Genomic DNA, 27938 nt, shown 5'->3' with positions numbered 1-27938 from the left:
TCAGCAGTTGTGCAGTATGCGGAAACAATCAAGTGTCAGACGCTTGAATAGATTATATATTCTATCAAAAATGATTCTTCTCGTTCCACAAGTTTTAAGCGAACCACATGGAGTATCACACGCACGCACACACACCCCAGCTAGGTTCATTTGTACTCCTTTTCATTTTAATTGTAGTGTGTTTAATTCCATCGAGAATATATATATATATCTTCAACCCACTAAGATATAGTTTAAACACAGGCCTTATTTGTGATCATTTGCACCAGCTGGGACCTTATCAACGTTAGTCGTGTGGGTTGTTTTCAAACAGCAATATTTATCGATATCCAGTGCATCAATATCCCATCTGCTTTCACCTCTGAAGCTCTTGTTCTCGCATAGCAAAGCAATATCAATACGTACGTGTAACCTATAAGTACAAACATCACAAATAAAGGTGGAAGTTAGCAGACTGTATATGTTTCTAAATGAAAAATCAATAATATTTAGGACGATACATTAAATGATCAGTTTAGGCAGAACAAAATTTTAAAATTCAAATTATATAAATTTAGAATTCAAACAAATTATATCCCTCTCAATAACACTTTCAAAATTAAACTTTGAATATAAACAAAAAATACAACAAGCAAACGAATAAACCACAAAAATATGAGCACTGAGTGCCCAAAAAAACCGTTCACGGAAATATATTGATAAAACAACGATATTCTGTAAGGAATTAAATGTGCGTTGAATTAATTGAGGGAAATATATAAAGTACAGCGTAACATTGATCGTGGCTATAAATAAACATGCACGCGGGGATCAAACTTGTCATAAAATCCGTCTGACAAACTAACATGTCTAAACAACGACAAATCGTATCCCCTTACGATGACCCTGCTTGAGACATTACAATTCCAATTATGCTCGTCCCGTGCTAATCGATGCATTTTGCCGGGGTGCATCTTACGGTCACTGGGTCAAATACGATACTTACGTTCAATGTGACCCAGTTACCGCGCAGAAAAGGTCACCAAAGTGGGGCTCAGAACTTACACTACATTGACCCTTGACCTGTTGTCAAATTTAACCCGGCGTAGATTCAAGTCTGCTTTTTATTCTACGAACATAAATTCATTGATTAGTGCATACAATCAATGTAGCTGCAAGCTGTATAGTTCAATATGGGAACAGTGAAGCACGATAAATATAGTACATAGGGACTATTTCTTGTGGTGCGCAGTTAACGGTAAGGCGACCGCCATCATGGCCACTGTTATTTCCGCACACAAGTCGGCTTGAGACCTGTTCAGCTTCAACATGAATTGACAGTGGGATTTTGATATTCAAAATGGATTTTTTGGACCCGGTGTGAAAATCGGAATGAACTGACACAAAATCTGAGGTGATGTTGTGTGTACAGGGCTCGAAAGGGACAAAGCGCGAGCACCTGCCAAAACCGAAGAGGTGATATCATGTGAATATAGATCTATCGGTGCACTGTCGCGATAATTTTACATCGTTCCACCAACATTGACTTTTGAGTGTTCCGAAATTTCCAAGAATGGCGAATAAAATCAAAGAATGGGTCAGCAAAAACAAACGTCGGTACAAAGAAGATGGCTACGACCTGGACTTAACGTGTATCCTTTAACACATGTTGAACATTTCAAAATGTCAAACATCTCACACTCAGACGAGTTAAATGACACTTAAAGTAATTATTTTACATATGTCTTCAGTTTGACAATTGTTATTTGATGAACTGACATGAATGCATGTGTTCAACTATTTATATTCGTAATATTTTTGTACCACAGCTCCATATACTCCTAGCTGTCATATACTCAAGGCAGATGTTGATAACTAGATCAACAGGACAAAATCTTAACAGGAAGTAATTCTCTTGAACCTAGACTCCTGTTCTTGTGGTGGAGTGTACATGGTGTTGCATATTTTTAGGTTTCATGCAATTTTGCACAGTAAATATGTAATAATGTACATATTTATTAGTTAGCTGGGGATGTCAGATGCTTATATTTCTACCACATGTTGATGTTTTACAATTAACTGTCGGTTAGTCAAGTATACAATCAACTTCCTGCAACTTTATATGCATGTCGCTTGAGAGTGCACTCCAAAGGATTTTTATGGTTGTGTTTTCATATTACGAAAACATGACTGACATTGAATCAATTAACTGGTTTAGGGGAAGCCATGGTTGATAAGTTGATAATATTTGGTTAGATTTCAGTGGCATTTAGAAGCTGGAATGATAAGATATTCTTGAAAAGATGTTTTATTAGTGGCTTGGCTTTTATTAGTGGTTTGTTTATTACGAATACAGTTCTAATTTCTGAAACTACTACAGGTGCAACCCAGGTCAGCCAATTAGTAAATTATTTTGCAATTTACAATTTCTGAAAACCTGGACCAACGTCTTTTTTATCAAGTATAATTTAAGACATTTGCAGTCTCTCACCCAGGTTGCTTACAAGTCTTTTATGTTATGTATTGAAAAAGCTTTTAGGTATGTCAGCCATTGATCGGGATGTAGCTTAGCACAATTACAAGTTGTTTTATCACATGTAACATCATGTTATTCCAACACCCACCCACCTCACTGAAAAATTGATGTAATTTAAAGTGTTGAGTAGCAATGGTTAGGACATGGTATGAGACATATAAATAGAGTGGGTCCCATTACCCAATACCAGGCTTCACTTAACCATATGATATATGCACTATGATACATTGAAAAATGCAGGTTATTATTTATCTGTACATGCACCCAATGCATGTCAAAACATCCCATTTTTGTGACTTAATGAGAGAGTTTTCTCCACAACAATATGTGAACTTAGTACCAAATGTTATCATTTGCATACTAAATAATTATTCATAATCAGGGTTTGTGGAAATAACCCATTGCAATATTCAAGCTATATGACAAGTCCAGTGTGTTTTTCTGTCTTTGGCTGAAGCTGTGAGCAAATTAAATGGAATACGATGACATGTGTCAAACAAGTCAGTGAGCCTGACCGCATGATCCCATTAATCACCTGTTACAACAAGCATGGGTTGCTGGAAACCAATTCTAACCCGTATCTTCACTAGTGAAAGGGCAAGAGAATGTATGTGATGTATAAGTAATTCCATTCAAAGATATTTTCTCAGAGAAATTAGCATTTTTTAAATTAACCACTGTTTATATGTCAGTAGTTAGCATATCTTCAGCACAGTTAGTCAGCTGGATCAAGGTTGTGATAAAAATAATAATAATAATAATGAGTCTGTTTGTAATGAGCTAAACTCCATGCCCGAAGGTATGCTGATGTCAACATACACCAGGAGCAACCCTGGGTTAGTTAGGTTGTATAACGCCACACTCAGCAATATTCAAATTATATGATGGAGGTCAGTAAATAATCGAGACAGGACCGGACAATCCAGTGATCAACATGAGCATCAATCTACACAATATGATGACAGGGGTGGAAATAACTTTAAAATTGCTAGTGTATTCTGGTATAGTGGCACATGTAAAATCACTTGCCCTGATCAATTTTCCACTATACTGGCCATTTTCTTGTTGCTTTTTGAAATAATCACCATTATTACCATTGGAAAGTCAACTGGACACCGGTACAGCGTGATATACAAATTTGCTTGCCTGACAGAAAAAACACTGGACTCTGGACGTCGGGCAATGGGTTATTTCCACCCCTGTGATGATATGTGTCAACCAAGTTGGCGAGTCTGACCACCCATTAGTGGCTTCTTACGACAAGTATGGGTTACTGAAGACCAATTCTAACCCAGATCTTCACATGCAAGCTGGTTCATTGTAGTGGTGTATAATATCCTAAATTCCTGAGACTGAATACAGTGGTTCATTCTAGCATTGTTGGTATTGAATGATATACTGAACAACACCTGAATTTCGAAGGTTAAAGGCACTCATATATTGTTCCAGTTTAGGATGATATGCTGAATCCAAAAACAATCTAATGCCGAGGAGACGATATGAAATATTCTACAAAAACCAGACTTCGAAGACTGAATACTTTGGTTTAGTGTGGCAGTGTTGATACAGGATTTGTGCTGAAATAAAAGAACTGAATCCTATTGATGAATACTTTGGTTTATTGTGGTGGTTTTGCTATGGGATGTGTAATGAACATTAGAAAAACCTGAATCCCAAGGCAGTATACTTTGGATTATTGTAACAGTGTTGGCATAGGATGTGTACTGAACTTAGAAACCTCTATACTATTGATCAATACTCTGGTTTATTGTGGTGGTTTTGCTATGGGATGTGTAATGAACATTAGAAAAACCTGAATCCCAAGGCAGAATACTTTGGATTATTGTAACAGTGTTGGCATAGGATGTGTACTGAACTTAGAAACCTGTATACTATTGATGAAAACTCTGGTTTATTGTGGTGGTTTTGCTATGGGATGTGTAATGAACATTAGCAGTAAAACCTGATCAATACTCTGGTTTATTGTGGTGGTTTTGCTATGGGATGTGTAATGAACATTAGAAAAAATCCCAAGGCAGTATACTTTGGATTATTGTCAAACAATGTTGGCATGGATGTGTACTGAACTTAGAAACCTCTGTATACTATTGATCAATACTCTGGTTTATTGTGGTGGTTTTGCTATGGGATGTGAACATTAGAAAAATGAACATTAGAAAAACCTGAATACTCTTTAGAAAAGGCAGATCAATATACTTTGGTTTTGATTATTGTACTCCTAAAGCAGTGTTGTTGTATGGTGTTGTATAGTCAGTCAAGGCTAAATACACAGGTGTGATATAATGATGTCTGTACATGATGATATATTGCAGAAAACAACCTGAATTCAAACGCAGAGTGCACAGGTTTAGTATAGCAGTATTGGTACAGGAAATGTTCTGAACTAAAATCCTGAATTTCTTTGTTTGTATAAACTGGTTTGCCATCTCGATTTTGGTGTAGGATGATGTACCAAACGAGTGATTCTATTCTATTTTACACGGCACAGTTAACAAGTTTGGTTTCCAAATACACTCAGCATCTGATGAATATATTATATGTTGAGAGTGGATCCCTTTGTATTAGTGATCAGGGTCCAGATCCACAAAGCATTCGTAACATTACGACCTATCGTAACTCTACAGTTTACCATCAGCTTACGAAAGGGCGTAGCGCTACGAACACTTTGTATTCGGACCCAAAACTCCAAAGTGTCCAATCAGTCCATAAGCATCTCTTAACTTTGTGAGGCTGGACACAATTGAATGCACCGAACAGTAGTGAGAAAGATTTCAACACCTGGCATGTTTCACAATTTCCGCCTGATCAATTTTTACCATGCTGCAGCTCATTTCAGTATTTGTATGGAGGTACCACAGTGGCACTAACTAAGCCTATTATTGTTAGATATCATGCTTGAACTGTGTTGACAGGGTGCGATTTTTTATTACCTTTTTTGTGCAAATGCATACTTGATTACCTTTACGAGTTTAGCCTTGTGTAGCAAGCTTGAATCAGACCTTGGAATCAGATAACAGCTATAGATAACCTTATGTACTGGGTCTGATGTTACCAGGTTCAACCTACAGTGTACTAACAGAACTTTCATTGCAATAATACATTTTTAATGCATTTTACTTTTTAGTTGCACTTTCCATACTTGAATATTATGCTCAAAGTGCTGACATTACACCCTGTGAGGCACTAGAATGTTAACAGTCATGACCATTTCATCCCACCGGGTACCCATTCACTGCTGAGTGAACAGAGGCAATTTTGAACAAACGCACTTGCCTAAGGTGAGACCACATGTGTTGGTTGTGGGTCAGGACTGAAGTCCTAGAAACTATCAAGAGTCCAGCTGCTAGTCACCAATCCAAGGACTGTCTGTGACCAACTCATTTGTGATACCACCATTCTCGGCTATACAAAAAGACATTATGTTGAGGGTAGTTGAACATGGAATAATAGACATCAACCCTTGCTCCTGTACTTATCATGTTCATGTATAATGCTCAAACTATAGCCTGGTGTCTTGCAATTTGATATGTATCATGATATGGACTGACAATACTAGTGGTGGTCCGATTAAAGGAAATAATCGTAGATTGGTCGCTGTGAGTAAACAACCTAGCAATTGATAATCAAACACTTGTTTGCATTAACGATTGTTTTACAAGGTTGGTTTTGTCTGTCATTGAATTTACATTTCATAAGCACAACGAGCTTGTTCCAAGTCATGATCAAATTTAACTTAAAGACACCAGGAAATTGGTTCCTAACATACTAGTCCTCCTTTAAAAATGTGAAATTTGAAAATGCAATTTGTGCAGTTTGCAAAAAAACCCAAAGAACTACATGTTTATTCTTTATTTTTTTGTGGGGCGGTGGGGTAGTCTAGTGGTTAAAGTGTTGGCTCGTCACGCCAAAGACCTGGGTTCAAATCCCCACATGGGTACAACGTGTGAAGCCCATTTCTGGTGTCCCCGCCGTGATGTTGCTGGAATGTTGCTAAAAGCGGCGTAAAGCCAAACTCAGTCAGTCAGTTTATTTTTTTGTGCATTAACAAAACATAACAGGAAAATTTGACAAATGACACTAACCAATCATTTTCGATGGTGGATCGGTTGTAATGAACCAATCATCAGTTATGAGATTTTAACCAATTCCCAACACTAGATGATACTACTGGTATCATTATACACCACAACAAATAGTGAGTTATAATGAAATCACTGAAATAGAACTATAACATCTCCTGCTTCGTGCATTTATTTATTATTGTCTATAAAATATCAACCCCCAAACAAGTAGAAACCGGTTTTGAATCAAAGGATGGTTATTAAATGTTACTGTTACCAGGCGCGTCCTCTGCCATCCTGTTTTGTCATACTTAGAAGTGGTGCTGTGCTTTTGTCATTATGGGAGGTAACTCTTTCACTTCCTGTTTTATTTATGGTGAACTGCAATGTCTCAAACAGGATTCAACGATGTTCATTCAACAGTGTTTAAGTATCATCTATGCTACATATAGGTGAATCATTACAACTCTCATAAAAAAATAAAATTCGGCGTAGGTACTAATACTATTATGAAGCAAGCCATCACTTGCTTGATAACAGTGTTAGTAGCTATGCCGAAACGTCACACTCATTGCAATAAAGAAGTTGACTATTCATAGAACTTGGTTTTCCTTTCTTGGTCTCTCTCTCTCTCTCTCTCTCTCATCTCTCTTTCTCAATTGGACAAGTTCTCTCTCTCTCTCTCTCTCTCTCATGTTCATGAACCTCTTTGAATCAATTGGACTCAGTCTGATTGCATTCAATCAGTTTTGTTGAGTACAAATAGAGTTTTCATTTTTTGCAAGCAATGATGACTGTTCACAAAATTCAAACTTGGTTGAGGATCTGTGGTGTGGCCAAGTGGTTCAAGCGTTCAGTTGTCACCAAACCCCAGGGTCCTTTACATGGGTAAAATGTGTTAAGCTCATTTCTGGTGTCCCCCACCATAATATTGCAGGAATATTGCTAAAAGCAACATAAAACAATACTCACCCAATCCCTCTGATCTGATTGAAGTATATGACAGCAATTTTAAAACTGTGCATCAATCAGCATGTAATTTCATGGTGCAGTTTGACCTATCATAGAAACTTTGCGTGGCGTCATTTCTCTAGTGATTGAGCGATCGGGTAGCCTACTGGTTAAAGTGTTCGCTTGTCAAGCTGAAAACCTATGTTAAATTCCCTCACAGATGTACTGTGTGTGGAGCCCATTTCTGGTGTCCCCCCTCGTGATATTCCTGAAATAATGCTAAAATACACTCACTCACTCACTCTGTAGTGATATGAACAAAAATGAATTGCTAAACTCTGGAATGGTGCTGTGACAGCTTGCTCACTGATCAAGAATTTTGACATGGACACTGGTTGCTACCACTGAAACGCCGATGAAATTTGTTAACAAATTACCTAGATGAAGAAGTGCATTGATCTGTATTTGACTGAAATAAATTGTTGATAACACCCATTGACACAGTTGTGCCATATTTAAATTTCCCCTTTATTTGGAACAGTTAAAGTGTGTTTTTCACTCTCGCAGTTACCTTCAGGTTAGTTTAGCATGGATTTGTCTGTTATTCTATCTGTTCTTCATGTTATTGTATAAGCTCAGAATAAATTCAATACTCTTTACCATGGGATTTATTTTAGAGAACTGTATCATTGCAGCTCATATTTAACTGCCAATCTCTGTTAGAATCAGAGATCCATTAAGTCCTGAAAGGCACTCCTCCATCCTAACCATGTTAACTGCTGGAGGGATGAAGCTTGCCAGGAGATATCCAGTCCTTGGCAGCCTGCCCTGTGCTGAAACACTGGGAGAGACTTTCAAAAAGAATACATTTAAAAAAATACTCGATAAAACGTTGCTAGATCATCTTTTCAGTTTTCTATGGCTATCATCAGCCATCTCTCCCTGCCACTGGTTCTGGAACCCAAGTATTAGACATAATAACACAACAGCCTTTCACACCAGCCCCAGGAGCCTTCAAAGCGTACCCTATGTTACATCTATACTTCTGCAGTGCTACTTTTTCACCAGTGTGTATTTTCCCCCAGCAACAAGTAGTTCTTTGTCATGGTCCACCTTCCTGATATCAACTTTGGAGAAGGTTGTAGCCCTGATTGAGTCTTTTTGGGAGCTGGTCTCTGCAGATCTCTGGCTCTGTGAATGGCATAAGGTTGGTAATTGATACAGCATTTATTGCCTGGCTGTAGGCTCTTTGGCATTGAGAGCTTCTCATAGTGCACTGATCAACAGTTCTGCCATTATGGACAGGTGGTTTTGAAGAGATGGATTTTGAATAAACACATGCTGAGTGTTTATATGCATGTCTATAAATAACCGTGGTATGGTGACACAGTAACACAATTGTGAGTGCAAGGAGGAACTAGGTTTTACTGAGCTGATTGTGTAATGATAATACCAGCTTGCTCCGCCGGGCTCAGTCACTGTTAACACTGGCTCAGAGAAGCTGCGTTAACATGGTTGAGTTAGTTAGGTTGGAAACCGAAAGCAAATAATGATAGGACCAGTTTTGATTAATAGTTGAAAACTTTCTCAACATTTAATTGTGTAGTTTCAATGTTTTTAATGTTCATCGTGTTACAGGTTTTCGGATGCTTAAGAATATCGGTTGTGGTCTCAATTATCAGATGAACAGTTGTTAAATCTGTCACAAACTTGTGAAGACATCTTTAATCTTAATCCATCATCTGAGTATTTACTGTGTCTGTGTGACACATTACCCACCTCGTTATAGCGAGAATATGTCCAAAAACATATGACGTCTGAAAACCTAGAACCCGTGAAGGTCTGGGTTAGAATGAACCTTCAGTAACCCATGCTTGTCGTAAGAGGCGAATAACACGGGATCGGGTGGTCAGGCTCGCTGGCTTGGTTGACACATGTCATCGGTTCCCAGTTGTGCAGATCGATGCTCATGCTGTTGATCACTGGATTGGCTGGTCCAGACTCGATTATTTACAGACCGCTGCCATATAGCTGGAATATTGCAGAGTGTGGCGTAAAACTAAACTCACTCACACTCACTCACTCACTCACTGAAAACCTGGGATGTGACGATACAGTTTCACTGCGATCTTGTCACCCTGATCAGTCATGCTTGCCATGGTTACCAGATGTCATTTCTGTGTCGATGTTTACTAGTACGTTGATAGGGCTGACTCTTACAAAATCATGAAGGTGAATTAACCTGTCTACAATGCCCCTTTAGTCTGGATGCTGCAGTACCTAAATCTAATTATACATTGCACATGATATGGTTTAAAGTCTACTGCTTCGTGTGCCCTGGTTAGACCTGGATTTGGACTTCAGTTACCAGTTGTTTGACAAAGTAAGTCGGTTAATGTTGCAACAATTTGCATGATTTGCACGCTCTGAATATCAATGATAATGACTTACCGGTACAGTCCATCAACTGGGTTACTCCAACTTTCATGTCAGGCCAAACCTGCACTAAAATAAGCATATGAGCTGTGGAAGAATATTTCATATTTTTGTCTAATAACTTAAATACCTGTGTCCTGATGGTTCTTTTTTATTTCTAGAGGAATTTTACCTTACAGACAAACTTTGTGGATAGCAACTTCTTTTATTTCATGAATGTAATGTTTCATTTCAGATTCTTGTACCGTTGTATTGAAACGTAGCACTCACAAAAGAAAAAAGTTGTTATCCATAAACTTTGTCTATATTGCAGGGATTGGGATAGAGAACTTTGGCAATGGGCCATCTTCAGGATTTTTAGCCATTTTCTGAATGATGGGTCACTGTCCTTGCATCAAAATTTTAATGGGCCATGTTTTATTCTAATGTGCAAAATGGCCCATGGCCACTGCCTTTCCCAATCCCTGATATTGTACTTCCCAACTTCTATAATGCCTCTCAAGGAAGATTTTTAACTTGTTGAAGGACATCTGAAGTACAAGAATGAAATCTATACATTGAATCTTCCCGCCTTTGTCTGTAAGATCCGATGATATGTTTGTTCGTGGTCAGCAGTATTTGACATTGTTATGAGCTATGAAATACTTCCTTTGTTTTTTCAGTGGTTTCTTGGTTAATCCTGTCTACTTGGATTGTCACAAAAGACCAGTGTAAACTTCATTTCATAACCCCTGTGTTTGTAGCTTGAACAAGACAAATATGTTCACTAGTTTGCATTCAGTGTCAGTTTTATTCAGTTACAATTTGTAGAATACTAAAATCTTGAGAATTGATTCAGAATTTTGGCTATCAGATACTACCAGTCAGTGACAGCCATCACTGAATTTTTAATTGCCCTCAGCTCGATTTTGTAGTTGCTGGCCAGCGAATACTTGCGATTTTCATTTTTTATTCTAAACTTGAAGCTGCCATGCACACATCATATACGATTTGCTGCATTGGTAGAATGAAAAGTTCTTGACACCAAATTTTTACAAAAACGAAAAACAACAACATGTGGACATTGCTACTTCACGAAAAATGAAAAGCGTTTGACTCACATTGGAGTTTGACAGTATCGGTGATATGTTTGCATTGGGTGACGCCATTTTGAATGAAGTGCTCATAGGGCAGTCAGAAGTACAGGAAAGCAAGCAGCGTAGTGAAGCTTGCAACCTTCGCTGAACAACGTGCCCCGGTGTGTCCCACATGCCTACAAAAGCAACATGCCTCATGATTGGTTCACAAGACAAAACCGACCAATCGCAATCAATTTTACCAAGCGCTTCGGTTTTTATCAATACACCGATTTCTAAGTTTTGCACTGTCATTCAAAACACATGTTAAAAGTCATTACGTGAGTTCAAAGCAATAATAACTCATTTTGGCAAGGATAGGTGTATTGGGTTTTTTCGCAAAGACCTCTGAGTTTTGAGTTTTGCTTGAGCTGCCAAGCGAAAACCAACTCGGAATGGATTTCAGATTTATATTTATGTATTTATGAATGCGCGGTCACGACTCGCCTGTACTTGTACAGTGTACCATTTAAAATGTTAGTGCGAGAAGGGCGCAAGGGTGCGGTCTAGAATGAACACTGGTTGTACTCAGGGTTTAAACAGTTTCTTATTCTTATTTTTAAGAATGTAGGAACCAAATGTATAATACCAAAGAAACTCTTAGTAATTTATGGATTGTTGAGTCAGTGAGGTAAAGGATGTTTCAATACATATGGCCTCATCCAAACTTGACTTTGACTGTTAGTGGCATTACTTTCAAAGGGGGGTTGAAGTCACAAACAACGATTGTACCCGTGAGAAGGTATGTAAATTGTAAGTCCCATTTCATTCAAAGTTTTTTTCAGACTACATGTTTATTATCGTAGAATATGTGTTCTTTTCATGTTTGGTTAAACTGTAATATAATCGCCAGTGGCTGAAGGGATGGTGTAAATCCAGCTAGGGTCCATACAGGTAGCAAAAGTACCTTAAGTCCCCATGGTCCCTAGTATGGTGATCACCCTTCTGTTGTTGGCGAGAAATAATGTTTTATGGTTATATGCTAGTGTTAAGTATAAATCTGTGATAGACTGGTTATTTTTGCAGACAGGTAAGTATATAAGTTTGTTTTTATTCATTTATACATTTACAAATTTATGACTTTTCATAGTCATGATATGGCTGAAATACTGCCAATGTGACTTTAAATTTTAACTCACTCACTCATCCAAACTTGAATATCTATGATCATGATGATGTGTGGGGGTGGGGGTGTAGCCTTGTGGTTAAAGCGTCACTCTAAAGACCCAGGTTGGATTCCTCACATGGGTACAATGTCAGTACCAATATGTAGGCAAGTTACAGGTCTGTGTTGCACATCTTGTACCTTCTGTGCTTTTTTATCTGTGTAGTTATTTAAACACGTTCATAAAAGTTTGGGGGCAGTGGGGTAGCCTCGTGGTTAAAGCGTTGGCTCGTTACTCCAAAGACCTAGGTTCGATTCCCCACATGGGTACAATGTGTGATGCCAATTTCTGGTGTCCCCCGCTGTGATATAGGTGGAATATTGCTAAAAGCAGCATAAAACTCACTCACTCACTCACTCACTCACTCACTCACTCACTCACTCACTCACTCACTCACTCACTCACTCACTCACTCACTCTGTGATGTGAGACGAGCTGCCACTTGTACTTATAGTGGGTTAATCATCAACTATGATGTGGCGCTGTATATATTTCCATTGACAAAAGCCTATCCCTTGCTTCAGAATGTTTCAGAGGGTTTGGCCTCTGACAGATCATCAGGTTGAACTTCCTGGTTCATACATGACTGTGTCATAATACCACATGCACACAAATCACCGCTCAAGAATGGCTATAATTAGTGGAATAATAGACTTACGTGTAGTATATATTATTTTGATAGAAACATATAATCCCATTTAAATTGTAAAGGAGCCCCAGTGAGCTGAGTAAATCTAGACTTGCTTCATTTAAAGGCTGAATTAGCATTGCAGGGAGGGTTAGGCAGTAGGGAAAGTAATGTGGTTCAGGGACTGTGAGACAGACTACATTGCAGGGAGGGTTAGGCAGTAGGGAAAGTGATGTGGTTCAGGGACTGTGAGACAGACTACATTGCAGGGAGGGCTAGGCAGTAGGGAAAGTAATGTGGTTCAGGGACTGTGAGACAGACTAGTGGTTAATTGAATTGATTGAGATAAACTCTTCAACAGTGGTAGACCACCTCAGTGATGTAGTGGACAGAGATTCTGTTGGCCATATCATATCAGAGAGTGGGGTGGCCCAATGGGTAAAGTGTTTGTCTGTTGCTCTGAAACCAAGGTATGATACCCAACATGATTACTACCATGACAGTATTAAATAGTATCACAACTGCGTAAATCGATGCTCATGATGTTGATCACTGGATTGTGTGGTCCAGACTCGATTATTTACAGACTGACGCCAAACAGCTGGAATATTGCTGAGTGTAGTTTAACAACAAACCAACCAACTGATTGAAAAGTCTGAAAGGTCTTCACAACTCAGTGCCTGCTGATTGTGATATTCAGATAAGGTTTCAGATTTTGGTATGTTTGGTTAGTGATCTCCCGAACTAGGGAGAGAAAGAGACAGTGGCATTGATTGGTCGAACTGGTTGAGGAAGCACTTCACGGTGTTGACGTTTGACTATGACTTTGTCAGAATCGTTTTGTCTATTAATTGGAACATATTTACTTCACTAGGTCCACCATCGAAATGAGTAGGCATCTTCGTACCCGGAGGTATTGCTAATATTAACCACTGGATATTGTGGTCCATACTTGATTATTTACAGACATCTGTCCCTCATCGGGAATATTGCTAAGCGTGACATTAAACAACACAAACACCTCACCATAGCTGTAGCTTGGCTGTTGTAAACTGACTTATCAAGAAATGTTCCCGCAATAGAATTCTTAAGACAATGATTGATTCTAATGTCAGTGTAAAGTCTATATGCCTTATTAAGCATACACTATCCTACTTCTAGACTAAGCTGGAAGTAATACAGGGTTTACCTGAGTTATAGATTTTAGGGGTCCAAGGAACTCACATTTAAATGTAGGCATTCAGGATTTCAAAATAGTTATAGAAAAATGTTTCATATTGAACACAAGTATGGGTTAATAAGCTTCCCCTCTTTTAAGTTCAAAGAATAAAAAAGGAGGAAGCAGGTGTGACTGATGGGATCGGGTGAACATGATTGACACATGTTATCGGTTCCCAGTTGCATAGATCGATGCTCATCACTGGATTGTCTGGTCCAGACTCAATTATTTACAGACCGGCGCCATATAGGTGGAATAGAGTGCAGCATTACACAACAAACACTCCATGTTCCTTATTCTCGAAACATTCATAGCCCTAAGAATTCTTAACTTTGATCGTAGCCAATGTGTTAAGAATGGGCTTAAGAAGTTCGTAGGGCTACAAATGTTTCGAGAATAGCTAGCCATGTTCTTAGGTTCTATGGCCCTTATTGCAGCTAATACGGTAAACAGTTACAAGGATGAGGAAGCCATACAATAAAAACTTATTTGTTGAACTGTTCGTCTTACATGGATACGATAATAACACAGATGTAGGATATTTGCCCTAATGCAATTTTTCCTATGCCTGTATCCACGAGTCACGGGTCACAGGTTCAGATATCAGATAGACCTGATTGTAGATGGAAAGTCTGCTCCATGGCCCTGTTGATGGATTTCACTGATGTGATGGGTATCTGAGACCAGCATCAATCTGGGATTTCTCAAACATGAAGCTGACGCACTATGATATTACAGAAATGCTATTAAAAGCAGGTTATATCCAACTCATCCTCCCTAATCTGTTTTGAAATATAAGTGTGTGAACCATGATGTAATATGGGCTGTTGCTTGAACTGTTGGGTACGCTTGTTAATCAGGAAGTTGAATAATAATGACTCATTGAAAGCAGTACCATGTCGAAGCAGGACGCATGGTCAGACCAGTGAGGAACATTCTGACGTAAGAAAAACAACAAAAATGCAGGCGCCTTCTGAGATTCTCTTCAGACAGAGTTGGAAATATATTTTTTGTTTTGACTAGTCAGCAAAACTGAACTGCTGCAAATTGCCATCTATCTAATAGTAAAAGTTGTAGACTTAGGAATGGCACTACTTCCTGAAGCCAGCTTGTGAGAATTTCAAAAACTGGCCATTGTGAATATATTGTTAGATTTTATCCCACACGGCTCGCATCCCCCCAAAAAAAAACACACACACCTTCTTTTTGTGTTGTTCCTGAGTGCCACTCATAGCTTGAGACCAGGGCCAAAAAGATTTTGAAGCAAATCTCTTAGAGCTAAGGCCCCAAAAATAAATGTTGTAAATAAAAAGCCCAAAACAATTTCAGAACTGTCCACCAGGGTCAGGTAGGTACTATGTTTGGGTTTAATAAATATTTTTTCATTACTCATTTATTATGTGGTGAGTAAAAATTGTTAGGCTCAAAGGGAATATTTAAAGTTTGTCGGTCGGGAAAATGGAACCACAAGCTTTTTTTTTTAGGCCTAAGATAGTCGTAAGTTAATGTTAATATATGGCACTTATAACCATCTTAACACTAAGAGAATTTCAAAAATCTAGGTGGAAGGAGATTGATATTTGTGTTTCCTTCTTATTTATTTTATGAATTTCACCATGGATGGTCCAGTCAAAGACTCCTGTAAATCCAATCTGTTGACATATAATATTCATCTATGCCTTGATTAGTTGGTTTGTGTTGAAAAGCGTCCCACCTTATGTTTTGAATGTTCATTTGAATTTCTAAATTGCATGATCAGGCTGGGGCATTCGGCTGAAGGCTATTTAGGGAATAGAACTGTGTGTCTTATAAATTAATTTAGCATGGCCATTCTTGACCTTGGCAATCTGGAAACATCATTTTCAAGTAGTTACCATGGTAACTGATGGAAATAAGTTTGTAAGTTTAGCTAATCAGTGAAACCATTTAACATGTTTTAAGTAAATATCTTGACAAATGAAACTATATGAAACTACCACTCTACTGATCAGCATGGCAGCTGGTAGTTTTGGAAGGTGGGTTAGATTCAGTCTCACCTGGGCTTCAGTTGGGATAAGTGGTGTTGAAGACAGTACCAGTGTACCGACACCCCCCTCACTCACCGAGTCAATTAGGTGGAGTCGGGGAACATTTGTCAGTACAACTGAGGAGGTACGGCATCTACAACAGCCAATAGATACAGCAGCCGGATCGTTCTCTGTCAAGGTGGGCTGGTGATGGTGGGATGCTTCGGGCCACGGACCCACAGAGAAGCTTTGATTTGCTTGCATGATGGGGTGAAAACGTGTTGTCTTGGAACTAATTGGTTTTGTTTATATCACCCCGTGGGAATATAGGATGGGATTGGTCCCAGCTGCCAGAGCTGGTTGTAAGAGATGACTTAATCGTTCTGTGGTCTGGATAGGTGTGGTTGATAGTGTGATATATCATATCCCAGGTGTGTGGATCAGTGCTCATGATATCAATTATTTATTGATTTTACAGATTGTTTATTTTATGGTTATTTACAGAAAGTTATCCCATTGTTGGAATGTTGCAGACTGCACAGTTAACAACAAACATAATCAGAATTCATTTCAAGACTGACTGACTGAGTTTGGTTTTACGACGCTTTTAGCAATATTCCAGCAACATCACGGCGGGGGACACCAGAAATGGGCCTCACACATTGTACCCATGTGGGGATTCGAACCCGGGTCTTCAGCGTGACGAGCCAACTCTTTAACCACTAGGCTACCCCACCGCCCCTCATTTCAAGACAAAACTTTAACTCCATGATTGTCTTAAGTCTGTCAGGGCCGTGTGGTAGCCGAGTGGTCAAAACATTTGCTCATCACACTGAAAACTCATGTTCGATTTCCCGCATGGGAACAATGGGCGAAGCCCATTTATGGTGTCCTGCTGCGATGTTGATTGATGTGATTGATATAGTGACGTTTGATCCATGTATATTTGGTATAAATTGACAAGCAGACACCAAAGTCCGTACCTCTAACCACACGATCAGTTATATAATTAACCTCATATTAAAAGCATAGATTACAAATTACATTCATGTACATGATGTAAGGAGGGAAATATATGGATGTAAACTTTTGTAATATGAGGAACTCAACATTTCAGAGTAAACCCTTACTCCTTCATCAGGTGAATTGGGGCGGTGGGGTAAGCCAGTGGTTGAAGCATTCGCTCATTACGCCAAAGACCCGGGGTTCGATTCCCCACATGGGTACTATGTGTGAAGCCCATTTCTGGTGTCCCCTGCCGTGATATTGCTGGAATATTGCTAAAAGCAGCATAAAACCCAACTCACTCACTAATCAGGTGATTGAATATTCAGTGATTTCATGAACGTTTTTGTTGTTTGTGGAATGTGGAGTATGCCATAGATACTGTTTTAATGTGTGATATGTGATGCAATATGTAAGCCAAAGTCAGTATTGTCTTGTAACCATAGCAACAGCACCTTACACATGTTATGTTTGCCTTAACTTTGTGCCAGACATTATTCCCAACATAATAGCAATGGGCTTCCCTGCCGACAACTTGGAAGGCGTCTATCGCAACAACATCGATGATGTAGTCAAGTAAGTCCCTGACATCCACCTTCTTGATGTGAAAATGTATGAGCTGGTAATGCTCTACAGAGCTAGAGAAGTTGCTGGTTGAAAGTGTTCATTTGCACCTTGTCTGTTAAACTCTGAAGATGTAATTGCAGGACTTGCAGGCTGTTTTACTTTGTTCCGCTTGACCAGCATCTGCCCTGAACTTGCTGAAAGTGCAAGGTGGATAGTTCCAGAGATGTTAAGATGGAACCTATTACCCTGTCTGGTGCTAGGACAGGCCAGCTTGGAGTCATTAGTTCGGTCTGGTACATGCATACGTACGTACAAATGCACACACACATGTATGTGCATCATGATGTAGGATCAGGAATCTTGAACGGGTGTTAAATTCAATTTTACTTTAACTTTTGTCATTTATTATAAAATCAGCTGAATTTGTTCCCACTTCTTAAATAACTTTACCAATTGTATCCATGCTAACAAGTGGTTGTTCTTGAACCTGTTTGTCCTGAACTAGTGAATGTAACTTGATAGTTTCATGCAGTCATATTGAAAATGGAACGTTTTTAAGAAAGTAATTGCTGAATTATTTATCATGTATGAATTAATTATTGGGAGTATCATATAATCAGACGTAAATTTGCAGCTGTGAGTGGTGACAATCCTAGAAATAACTATGTCGACAAAGTGTGCAGCACAGTTTTAGGTCTACTGCTTGTCTGTTTGTAGTGTCAGTGTCTGAACAGTTGACAAATTCAGCATGTATGTACTCTCCTGCAAAACACAAACTGATTTCTTTAAGTGGCATATAGAACAAACTGATTTGTTTGTATCAACTATTGTTGATATTTTGTGTATATTATAACCTATCTCTTGACCTGCATACTGTTTAATTGAAACTAGTTCCACATATTAACATTTTTCTACAACTCACACTTTGATGTGATAATTAAGACGGAAGTGTTTGCAGATAAAAATGGTATATGAGGCTGCAGCTGGTTTAAAATTTCCTTCCACAAAGTAAATACAGGTTTGTTTGTTGCACAATGAACAAAGATTGTTCAACCATGACAGTGAACCCTTTAACCTCATCACAGAGGTTGTTAAGAACTATGATTTTGTCTTTTTGAGTGTCATACGTTCTTCAAAGATCAAATTTGTTTCATTTTGTACTGAAAGTTAATATGAGTTGAAAGTCAGAGGGACCTATGAAATGAATGAAAACATTTTTGACAGTATTTGAAAATATTGTCATCACAAATTAATGGTTTGTCAATGATTTGCTTAAAATTAATATTGTTATAAAAAGTAAGCTTGTAGTCTGTAGGATTTTTTATGTCTTGAGATTTGAATCGCTAACTTTGTGCCGCAGCTTTTAAAAATTACATAGGGTGAAACTCTAGCCTTTCGTCTGAAGCCTGAGACCAGTTAAAATGTTTTCTATACTAAGTTCATCTCAGTCTGTAAGATAACACTGAAGACTGAAAATGCTGCTAAGAGACTCTAGACTATGTTGGGCACTGACTGTAGATAACCAGTGTTGGAAATAGAGCCCACCCACGATCATTACTGCAGATCAAAGCTGGCTGACTGGCTTGGAAAATCTCCGTTTCAAGCCAATATTGCTCTCATGTCCAGGATAGATTTAATTCTGTATTGATACTTGTAGTTGTAAGTAGGGCTGCCACAATACATTAATACATCGATACCTTTTCCAAGACGATACAATTATCAATACATTCAAAACTGTATCGATATTTAGTTTTGAAAGTATCGGTTTAAATATGTTTATGTATCGTTTACATTTTGCAGTTGTATCTTGGTTTTTGATGTTATGAGAGTTATAAATGATTATTTTTCATGCTCAAAGACGGGAAATTCAAACTTTTTAATCTCTGAGAACCAAAAATGTTGATCTCTTCATGGACAATTATAAAATATGAAATATTAATGTTTAATAAATTTACGCAATAATGCAGCGAAAATAGGTATCGTGAAGGTATCAAATCGTGACATGGGTATCGTGATATGTATCGATTCATGAAACTTATGTATCGTGACATCCCAAGTTGTAAGTCATTTTAGGAATTGTTTTATTTTTATGTGACATAGAAGATTATCAATAGTACTGGTAACAATGATGCAAACAAATATTGAGACGTCCTATCTCAGTGACTGGTTGTGCCCCTACAACACTGTATAAACTAGGGAGTACATGTAATTCAGTTACCTTGCTATCCATTGATTGTACTGGTACTAGCAGAATAGACTGAATAATATATAATTTTGATTGTAACAAATAAACCCAATTAGATTGAAAAGGAGCCCCAGGGAGAACAGAGATTCAGAACCTGAGGAAATCTAGACTTGCTTCATTTAGGGCTTTAGCCTGACAGGGAGGGCTAGGCTGTAGGGAAATAATATGGTTCAGGGACTGTGAGACAGACTACATTACAGAGAGGGCTAGGCTGTAGGAAAATAATATGGTTCAGGGACTGTGAGACAGACTACATTACAGAGAGGGCTAGGCTGTAGGGAAATAATATGGTTCAGGGACTGTGAGACAGACTACATTACAGAGAGGGCTAGGCTGTAGGGAAATAATATGGTTCAGGGACTGTGAGACAGACTACATTACAGAGAGGGCTAGGCTGTAGGGAAATAATATGGTTCAGGGACTGTGACTACAGACAGAGGCTGTAGGGAAATAATACAGGGACTTGAGACAGACTACATTAGAGGGCTAGGCTAGGCTGTAGGGAAATAATATGGTTCAGGGACTGTGAGACAGACTACATTACAGAGAGGGCTAGGCTGTAGGGAAATAATATGGTTCAGGGACTGTGAGACAGACTACATTACAGAGAGGGCTAGGCTATAGGGAAATAATATGGTTCAGGGACTGTGAGACAGACTACATTACAGAGAGGGCTAGGCTGTAGGGAAATAATATGGTTCAGGGACTGTGAGACAGACTACATTACAGAGAGGGCTAGGCTGTAGGGAAATAATATGGTTCAGGGACTGTGAGACAGACTAGTAGTAGAATATCAGATTAAACATCTAACAAAAGTAAGCCAAACCAAAATGTGTTTTCATTAAATGTCATGCTTTAAAAGTGTCGATGTGGCATGTTTGACTTGGAGTTAATGGATTCAACATATATAGTACGATGTCCAGCATGTCCATGTGTAAACTTTTGATGGGTAGTTTATTATGACAAATACGGTAATATGTCTCAGTAATAAGTTTGAGGTTATCCAACATGTTGAATCAACCCCCTGTGGTTATAACCCCAGGTGTTTTGGGTCTATGACCCACTTCAGAAGCTTCATGTAATATGTTCTACTTTTGTGTGATACTGAGCCATCTTTATCAGCTGATGTTATCTGCGTCATGTCGGTAATTTGCATGACGGATATGATCAAGTTGATATGATGAATATTGATAACTGGGACTTGCCTCCACATGGCCTTGGCCAGGCCCGATGAGGGCGTATGTAGGTATGAGTGATAGAGGAATACCAACACAAACCAACATACCGCACCACAAAACCAGACAAAGGGCCATAAATGTTTTAAAGACCATGAATCTGGCAGCAAATCAACCTTGAAAGGATTTTTGTTTAATAAAGGTCTTTGGATGTGGGTTTTAGCAAGCCAGTCAAGAATTTGAATCTACCTTGAACCTCTACATCTCTCTCTCTCTCTCTCTCTGTCTCTCTCTCTTCTCTCTTTTCTCGCTGTCTCTCTCTTCTCTCTCTGTCTTTCTTTTTCTCTCTCTCTCTCCCCCTCTCTCTCTCTCTCTCTCTTTTCTCTCTTTTGCTGTCTCTCTTCTCTCTCCGTCTCTTTTTTTCTCTCTCTCCCTACCTCTCTCCTCTCTCTCTGGTGTCAACAGGCTGGAATATTGCTAAAAGCGGCGTAAAACAAAACTCACTCACTCACTAACTCTCTGTAGTGTGTCCATTAAGACTGTTTAACACTGAACAACTCTCTCCCCTTCTCCCTTTCACAATTACAATATTGTATTTTGTTTTTCAGATTTCTGGAAGAGAAGCACAAAGACAAGTACAAGGTTTACAACCTGTAAGTAGCCTATCATTGTGGGAGATGGTGGAGACTGCACGTACTCACTGACATGTACATAATCTACTCCAACTGACAGTGAACTAATTTTGCTCTCTTTAATGCTGTCGACTTCAAATTAGCATAATCACATACATTATGTATATAAAGGTCAGGTTTTGTACTCCGAGGTATACGTGAGAAGCCGTGTAACTTTCATCTTGACACAAGGATCTACTATATCCGATGTCATATATCTCCCTGGTGCTGATAGCATTGAACTTTTTGTGTTGATAAAGCTGCAAATTAATAATAACATTGTTGTAATTATGATTAAGCTTCACTTATGGGCAATTATGACTACTTTATAATGTTGTCAAAACTGTCGGCAGCAGATAGAGATTGGGCCTGTGGTTCATTTATCATACTTGTGGTGGAGTGTTTTAAGAGCTGCTGCTGAAACAGCGTGTCGTATGCCAGTGCTGCAGCCAGACAGCGTAATTGCGGGATTTCCGCTAATTGTACTTACCTTGGAGCTTTATCTATATATGTATGCACCAACAATTTATAATTTATAACACGTTTTTGAATATCAGGCGTGTAATTGTAAAAATTAAAAATACAACTTTTTTCATTGAAAGTGATGTCAAACATTCGGAAATTCAAAATCCAGATATTGAAACTTCAGGAATTCAAAACAAGGCTTCCTAAGCTCTGCACATTGCTAGTATGTCTATTCGCATACATAACAGTAATATGAATCACTGTATGGAGATCGACTTGATGTGCCGAGTTTATCATCAAATGTTTTTGGCTGTCAAAATGTCAAAGTGAAGGAGGGGCGGTGGGGTAGCCTAGTGATTAAAGCGTTCGCTCGTCACGCGAAGACCCGGGTACAATGTGTGAAGCCCATTTCTGGTGTCCCCCGCTGTGATATTGCTGGAATATTGCTAAAAGCGGCATAAAACCATACTCACTCATTCACTCACTCACTCAAAGTGAAGGATTACAGATTATTTCAATTTTGGTTATTGGCCCACATTTTCTGAAGGTAGGGTCCAAGTGGCCCCTTCCAAGGATATCCTGGCTGCAGCACTGCATGCTCAGGATCTATATATACCATTGTTATTAATTCAGCTGATGGTAGAATAGCCTCTAACATCTATCACTGCTGCTGTCATGATTATAGAACAGTGCCTTTTATTGATGGACCACGTGCACAAGAAGCAAAGTGTTTGAAGCTAAAAATCCACTAATAAGATGAAACCATGTGCTTCTGCTTTCAAATTAATGTTTTTCATTTCCACACCCTCTCCCTACTTTGCACCCAAGTTATGGAAAGTTCTTGCAATATAAACTTACCGGGCTCGATTTAAGAGATGTTAACCTACTTGCACCAGGTGCAACCTAAGATAAAGACCTGGTTGCACAGCCAAATTCCAGTTGCAACTTAGTGTGTTAAAACGTCAGAGGTTTCGGTGCACATGAACATATTTCCGTGATGTAGTACCCACGAAACACTGAGACACAGCTGAGACACACCCGGGTTCAATTCCTCACATGGGTACAATGTGTAAAGCCCATTTCTGGTGTCCCCAGCCGTGATATTGCTGAAATATTGCTAAAAGCAGCGTAAAACTAAACTCACTCACTCACTCGCTGTATTGTAGAAGATATAAAACAGCAGTTGAATGATAAAATTTGTCCTTCCCCAGTGAAATGTAAATGTTTTGTAAATTTTACCAGTACCAGTACATTGTACATTTTCTTAAGACTAAATTCTGTTGTAGTCTCTTTCAAACTGGTGGATAGACTAAAATTATGTATTTATTAAAATTATGTGAAATTTCAAAATGCACACAAATCATTTGCTGCAATTAGGTATTGCATAATGAACAAAGAATTACGATATATATCACATCGGGGGATAGGTGCACGTGTCCTTAACGACCAGTGATTATGAGGGTTTTACACGATGCGCAAATGTGCGTCAAGTACGCACTAGTGTAGAATTTTTTTTTACTGCATCTGACTGACTGACTGTGTTTGGTTTACGCCACTGTTAGCAATATTCCAGCAACATCACGACGGGGTACACCAGAAATGGGCCTCACACATTGTACCCATGTAGGGATTCGAACCCGGGTCTTCGGCGTGACGAGCCAACACTTTAACCACTAGGCTACCCCTCCGCCCCTCACTGCGTCCAGAGGGATGCACAATATTATTCACTGTACCCACAACACATCTGTGACTTTGCTAAGTGTTAGGTTGTTTCATTCAGAGCAGTTACGTGCATCATTTCATCCACCAGTCCACATGATCAATGATTCATTCCAGGCTCTAAAGAAATTATCAAAACATATAGTTCCCTAAACCGTTACTTCACAGGACCCTTGTAAGGCCTGCAAGGACCCTTAATACTAATAATTAGGGGTCCTGGGACCCCTATGTTTGTGAGTTGAGGTTGAAAAAAGCTATTCATGTGGCTCAGTGGGACTAGTGGGCATGTATGGTTCTGAACATATGTTTACATGGGGGCTAGATCTAATGGCTTGATTTGCTTCACTGGGTTTAACGTTGGTGGTTGCACACTGACAAGAAGTATATTCTGTTGTTTTGTTGGTAAAACATCATTGGGTAGACATGTCTGAATGCTACTCACAACTGAGAAGTTATATCACAATGAATGGAGTAGGCATCTAGTTTTCTAAATCTTTGTGTCCTCAGTCTTGGTGACCTTTTAATGATTATTTCATTCTATATGACAAAGGCAAGGGTTTTTGTCATAGTCAAGATGTTACAAGATTCTGGAGAATGCATATATTCCATGAATCCATAGGTTTGATTCAAATACGTTAACCATCTGCTGTATTGCCGTGAAACCTCCTTCACTGCACATGTATATGTCACTACACTAGGAGGTCAATATCAGAGAATATAGGCTAACTACAAACTGTCATAGGAGGACTACAGTTTCCGTATAAATTAGGTGAGTGAGTGGGTGAATTTAGATTTACGCCACACTCAGCAATATTCCAGCTATATGGCGGCGGTCTGTAAATAATCGAGGCTGGACCAGACAATCCAGTGATCAACAGCATGAGCATTGTCTACGAAATTGGGATACGATGACATGTGTCAACCAAGTCAGTGAGTCTGACCACCTGATTCCTTTAGTCACCTCTTATGACAAGCATGGGTTACTGAAGACCAATTCTAACCTGAATCTTCACAGGTATATAAATACAGATCTCCTTGCACTAAATATGAAAATGAATGACCAAATTTGCCATGGATCACATTGGTTTCTGAAGAAAACAGTGCTTCATCATCAGGGTAGGATAAATTTGTCACACTGTAACATGACTGAGCTAATGAATGGAATCTCAGACTTATCTTGTTTATAAATGTCAGGCAAATGTAAAAATAAGCTAACTATGAGGTCTGAGGTATAAGGATTTCCTAAGGCAGTAATAAACTTGTACTCTTAGTGCAGACATGATTGAGGCTTGTCGTAGTTCAGTGATGAATGTTCATATGCAGGGGTGGAAATAACCCATTGCCTGACGTCCGAGTCTAGTGTTTTTTTCTGTCGGGCAAGCAAATTTGTATATCACACTGTACCGGTGTCCAGTTGACTTTCCAATGTTAATTATGTTGTTTATTTAAAAAATCAGCAAAAAACGGTCGGTATACTGGAAAAAATATCAGGGCAAGTGACTTTACATGTGCCACTATACCGGAGTACACTATCAATTTTAAAGTTATATCCACCCCTGATATGTTCAACAGTCTCAAGAATTAGTCCTAAGTCTTATTTATTGTACTTAGAGATTATAGTTAGCCCTGCTCGGAGGAGGTCAAAATATTCACACTGTTTACATATGCTGTAAGTTTCATTCAGTTCCCATTTGTAGAAGATGTGAACCATTGTGAACTGGTTTCGGATTATACTCACAAATGCTTATAGTCACTGCAACAATATCATTTGATTGTTACTAGCAGGCTGTCCAGTATTAGTGAACAGTTTCTGTTAAATCCCACACTATGGATTGTTTTCATTCACTCTGTAATGTAACAAGATGCACGTCTGACCCTGTTGGATCAGGTACCGAAACTGGCTGTGCAGCCTTCGACGGACTAGAAACATAACAGTATCGGTTCGAATCCCAGAGTTGTATATATTCACAGATTAGCAGTAAGCATTTTGGATTTGGTTAAAATGGAGAATGTCTAGACTTTCCTCTCACAACAGGATGACTAGCGATGATACGGATGAAATATGTTTACTGTTGAAAGTTGTATTATTACTGTTAAATCCGACCCAGGGCTCCAGATAAGGGCCGTATCGGCGTATGTACGGATATAAAATATGCATGATATGGTAGGAAATAATTTAGAAAACATAGCAGATACGCACCACAGCAATGGTGTACGGTCTTAGAATCATTTGCAGGCGTATTTATCTGAAAAAAGTATTGTTTTATTGTTTATTGACCTGTTTACACAAGAGTAGCAATATTGTGGTGTATATATGAAACGAAAAACAAGATTACTGAGAGTCCATTAATTTCCATTCAGTACTCTAAATGTACACTTACGGTTTTCCAGTACTCCTATATTGAACAAATAAGGAGTACGTACTCCTGATGTTGAAAAATTCGCCCTGCGACCCACTCACATGATATGACAAATTGTGAAATTTGATGCATGAGGCCACATGCATTGGTACATCTATTGCCATGTGACAATTTTCACAGCTTGCCTTGCCATACAGAATTTAATAGAAAAGATGAAAAAAATGAAACCCGACTCTCTAGGTATGGGATATATGATCCTATCTGAGCGTGACAAGCAACAAGATGATGGGTGTAACGCACATCACATTCACATGTCAGTGTGCCCTCTCCGTGTATTCTCCAGCCAGACTAATGTTGCCATTAGCATGTTTACAAACGAGATTGACATGACACGAAATATGCATGAAACGGGATGATCCTTGTAACATCCTTGTTGATCCTCTGTACTTTGCACTGAAACTGCCAGAGATCGTGTTACTCAGCCAGCACACATGTGAAACGTTCATTGGAATTATATACTCGTAAAGTTTGTAATCCTATATTTGATTAACCTGGCTGTGGGTGCTATGTAGGGGCGGTGGGGTAGCCTAGTGGTTAAAGCGTTGGCTCGTCACGCCGAAGACCCGGGTTCGAATTCCCACATGGGTACAATGTGTGAGGCCCATTTCTGGTGTCCCCCGCTGTGATGTTGCTGGAATATTGCTAACAGCGGCGTATAACCAAACTCAGTCAGTCAGTCAGTGGGTGCTATGTATCTGTGTCGGACATAGCCTCATCGATTTACACTTTCATACAGGAGATTATAGAGACTTGAAGTTAATTGGACATGGGACTGAATAGGTACTAAAGGTCTCAATATTTTATAAAGTATTTGTTAAGCAAGGTATTCATTATCAGATGGAAGAAAATTCTTATTGGGTTACAGTCGAACAGGAATAAACTATTTTTCACTCACATGGGTTTACTACTGTGAATGAGTGAGTTTTGTTTTACCCGCTTTTAGCAATATTTCAGCAATATCACGGTTGGGGGAGACCAGACATGGGCTGCACACATTGTACCCATGTGGGGAATCAAACCTGGGTCTTCGGCGTGCCGAGCGAACACTTTAACCACTTGGCTACCCATCACCCTACTGTGAAAGAGAACCAGGAAGATGTTTATTGTGTACATTTGGGGTATATATAGATATTAAGGGTGGGTGACCCAGTTTGCTATGCAGAGTTGCATCCCTTGAGTGGACCAGCTGACCTCTCATTGTGGGTTTGAATCCCGGCTTGCCTAGATTTACTTTCTAGGCCATACACGATTTTATGGATGTGGTAAACTGATACCTGCATCACAACTGGCTTTTTTCTAATACTTACCTGACATGCCGTGATATAGCTGGAATATGGTTAAAAGCAACGTTACACTTAATTCATACCAGGTTAATACCTTAATGTAAATTATTGTTATTATTGTTATTTAATGTTGGCTTTATGGTATCAATTGATTTTGTAACTTTTGGTTCACATTTTAGAAATGGTTGAAATTGTATGATCAATAAGAATGGTTAGTGCTATTATGAGTGAGTGAGTGAGTTTAGTTTTACGCCGCACTCAGCAATATTA

General features: G+C 38.9%; 1 protein-coding gene across 2 annotated transcripts in view; it reads left to right on the top strand.

Annotated features, from left to right (window-relative positions):
- The first annotated feature begins 1242 nt into the window (after nucleotides 1–1242).
- LOC124278458 (phosphatidylinositol 3,4,5-trisphosphate 3-phosphatase and dual-specificity protein phosphatase PTEN-like) overlaps nucleotides 1243–27938 on the top strand; it is a 53867-nt gene continuing 27171 nt past the window's right edge. For both annotated transcript variants that reach the window (XR_006899096.1, XM_046714165.1), the window contains exons 1-3: nucleotides 1243–1631; nucleotides 17615–17699; nucleotides 21719–21763. Coding sequence is in view for 1 of the 2 variants with exons in the window: in XM_046714165.1 (XP_046570121.1) it covers nucleotides 1553–1631; nucleotides 17615–17699; nucleotides 21719–21763 (209 nt within the window). In the remaining variant the exon portion in view is untranslated. The remainder of the gene's footprint in view (nucleotides 1632–17614; nucleotides 17700–21718; nucleotides 21764–27938) is intronic.

The sequence above is a fragment of the Haliotis rubra genome, unplaced genomic scaffold, assembly GCF_003918875.1.
Source record: "Haliotis rubra isolate DU_JTF1 unplaced genomic scaffold, ASM391887v1 Scf237, whole genome shotgun sequence".
Taxonomy (NCBI): domain Eukaryota; kingdom Metazoa; phylum Mollusca; class Gastropoda; order Lepetellida; family Haliotidae; genus Haliotis; species Haliotis rubra.
This window is presented reverse-complemented; position numbering and strand designations above follow the sequence as displayed.